The 3253-nt window shown below is 46.1% G+C and overlaps 1 protein-coding gene across 1 annotated transcript in view; it reads left to right on the forward strand.

The window, feature by feature from the left end:
• wdr59 (WD repeat domain 59) overlaps window positions 1-3253 on the forward strand; it is a 22288-nt gene that overhangs the window by 10396 nt on the left and 8639 nt on the right. The window contains 2 exon segments of the mRNA XM_008292081.1: window positions 289-305; window positions 688-871. Of these exon segments, the coding sequence (XP_008290303.1) occupies window positions 289-305; window positions 688-871 (201 nt within the window).

Consider the following 3253-nt stretch of genomic DNA (forward strand, 5'->3'; position numbering starts at 1 on the left):
TCTAAAAATGACACAAAGGCAATCAAATGGACTCAACTTCGCCTTAAATTACTTGAAACCTGTCCAATGTGACTCCCAGTTTGTCCACAGTGACTCAAAACTGATCCAAAATGAACTAAAACTGTTGAAACTGGTTCAAAGTTTGTCCAAAATGAAAAAAGGTTTTCCAGTTGACTCCAAATTTGTCCAAAATGACTCAAAACTGGTCAAAAATGAACTAAAAATGTCCCAAATGTGTTTTAAAAATGTTCAAAGTAGCTAAACAGTGACTTGGACTTGACATTACAGCAACAGATGAGTCCACGGTGAGTAAACGTGTGACAGGACCGGTCCAGTAGAACTCTGAGGGATGAACTGATGTGGAAGAAACCTCCTGACCTCCTCCTCTGGTTCTTCAGCTGTTAAACTGTCTCTCTGTGGTAACCATGGTAACCACAGACCCTCCTCTGGTCACCATGACGATCCTCCACATGAAGCTGGATTGTCAGTAATGGTCCAGAACCATCTGGACTCAGAGACGCCTCACCTGGTCTGCTGCACGTTACATTGACAGTCCCAGAACTTTCTCATCACCTGACTGCTTCTTGCTGCTGCTTTCTGTAGAAATCAGCATTTTACTGCCTTCTGTCAACATTCGCATCACGAGGCGTTGCTGGAGCTCGGCTAACAGTCGTTGTGCTAAGCTAGGCTAACGGAGCGCTGTGTCTGTGTGCTCAGGTCGCTGTCGGCTCTGTCGGCCTATCACAGCGGCGTCCTGACTCCCATGAAGATGCGTTCAGAGTCTCAGAGCACCTTGAGGCTGTACAGCGGCAGCCCGACTCGATCCGACAAGGACACCGTGTCCATCTCGTCCTTCTACTACAAAGAGCGGGTGAGACTAGCACACATTTCACTGGTGACGAACACTGACATCACGTTCATTACAGATACAACAACAGCAGCGTTAGCTCGATGCTAATGGAGCCACCATCAGCCTGAGGGGAAGAAACCAGAACACAAACCCACAGAACCACGCTCATGTTGCTGATGATTATTTCTGTTGGTTATACAACACAAAAGGTCCGGTTCTAGTTCGCTGACTCCACAGTAGCTGCTTCTTATGACTTATTTTGTGTGAACAAGAGAAAAACGACGTGCTGCAGGTAAATTAACCAAATTATCGCTGACACCTATCGATGCATGAAGCTACACAACACGCAGACATTCCTTCACCAGATTTATAAAGCTGCTCCTGTTTTATAAATCTCAGCCAGTGTGGAAGCCGCTGTAAAAGATGGACGAAGCCTTTCTGTCATACAGCCAGCAGGGGGCGACTGTATGCTGGATAACAGACGTCAGATTGTGTGAGGAGAGGAGCTGCTTCTGTCTGGATCTGTTACTGCTGTGGACATTTTCCTCCCTAGTTTATGGCCTCACCTGGTGGCTTCAGCGAGGCTCGGTGTGGATTTAGTAAGTTCTGATCCCGTTGAGAGGAAAATAAACGATAAAGTGGAGGAAGTTTTAGGAGGTTCTTGGTCAGAAGAGCAAGATTTTAAACTCTTCAGGCGTCGGTCCACGAAGCGGTTGGCGTCTTCGTCCATCTTTTATCTACAGTCTGTGAACTGAGTGCACGAGTCTCATCTTCAGTCCCACAGTTCACCACAAACAGATGCAGAAGAGCCTCTGAAGCATCTGTTTGCAGACGCTGCTTTAACACCTGGAGCTCCACCTGGAAGCTCTCGTCTTCTTTGCTGTCTGAGGTGAAGTGCTGATGAAGACACTGAAGCTGTTGCTGTCGGTGTAACACCTGATGAGATGGTTCTTCGTCTCCTCTGAGAACGTCTCGAGGTTTCAGAGGAAGCAGGATGTGAAGCTCCTGATGGTTGATCAGAACACGTTTGGTTTCCTTCGTAGCGCCTCTCACAGTCTGTTTCCAGCTTCGTCCTGTGAAGGTCCAGAGTCGCTCCTGCTGGACATCGAGTGTATTTTAATGATTCAGATTCTTTTGATCGATTCTGGTTCTTACAGATTCTTGATTTCGTTTTTGCTCTTTAATTCCGTCGTCTTTGTCCAGTAAACCCAGAATTAGCCTGAAGTTATCGCGCTAACGTTGTTCTGATTCTGCCCGTCAGTTCCAGTTCCTAAAGATTCTCCAGTCTGATCCTCATCTCTGAGATTATCGATGTCGATTACACTTCCTAAAGATTCACAAGTCCAAGTTTGCTTTTAGATTTCTTTTTTTTAAATGTTTTTTATTTTGGTTCTGAAGGCTTCTCAGCTTGATTCTGCTGAACAATTTCGATTCTCAAAGATTCTCGTTTCCGATTCCTTCGATTAAAGATTCTTGATTCTTATTTTACTTTTCGATTCTGTTTCTTAAAGATTCTCGATTCTGACTTTGAACCACCGTTGTTGTCTCGTAGACCCAGACTTAAACCTGACGTCATCCCACTAAACTCATTCTGATTCTGCTCATCAGTTCTGGGTCCTAAAGATTCCTGATTCCTTATTTGCTGATTGATTCTGGCTTTGAGCCGCCGTTGTTATCCAGTAAACCCAGAATTAAACCTGAAGTTATCTCGCTAGCCTCGAACCCTGCTCCGTGCTACAGACCGGCCTCCATGTTTGTTTTGGGACCAGAACATGTGATCCAGAGTGTTGGTGGAGGATTCAGCGTCGTACAGTCTGTTTGCTGGTTCGTCTCTGCAGGACTCTTCAGCCTGACTGAACATTTACCAGCAGAGGAGTGATGGAGTGACGTTAAACAGCAGAAACCAGCTTCCTCTCCGTCACTCGCTTCACTCAGTGTTTCCTCCTCTCTCATTGGCCGCCCCCTTGACGGCTTCTGTTTGTTTATTTTTTTCCTGTTGCTGTTTTTCTCTCTGACCAATCACCTTCCCCCCTGCTGCTGTGGGCCACTCCTCCTTCTCACTCTCCTCCAATCAGAAGCTCCCAATCTCAGCCTCCCGCCGCTGGTCTGTCCAAACCCTCCATGATTGGCCGGTACTGAGCTCCTCCCTCCATCACAGCATCCCTCCCTCTTTCCTCTGTCACAGCCGTTAACCTGTTTCTTGCATGTGATTGGCTGCAGCTGCTCCACTAACAGACTGACAACTCGTCCAGTAACAAACTTAAATTATGTGTTCTGAATTTAAACGAGACTCTGCTGAATACTTTACTTCTTGAGATCCAAATACTTTTCTTTTTACATCAAAGTTTACGAGTACAACTGAAACTACATCCAGCGTACGAAGCGACGAGAGTTAGTTCAGGA

The sequence above is a fragment of the Stegastes partitus genome, unplaced genomic scaffold (genome assembly GCF_000690725.1).
Source record: "Stegastes partitus isolate 25-593 unplaced genomic scaffold, Stegastes_partitus-1.0.2 Scaffold783, whole genome shotgun sequence".
Taxonomy (NCBI): domain Eukaryota; kingdom Metazoa; phylum Chordata; class Actinopteri; family Pomacentridae; genus Stegastes; species Stegastes partitus.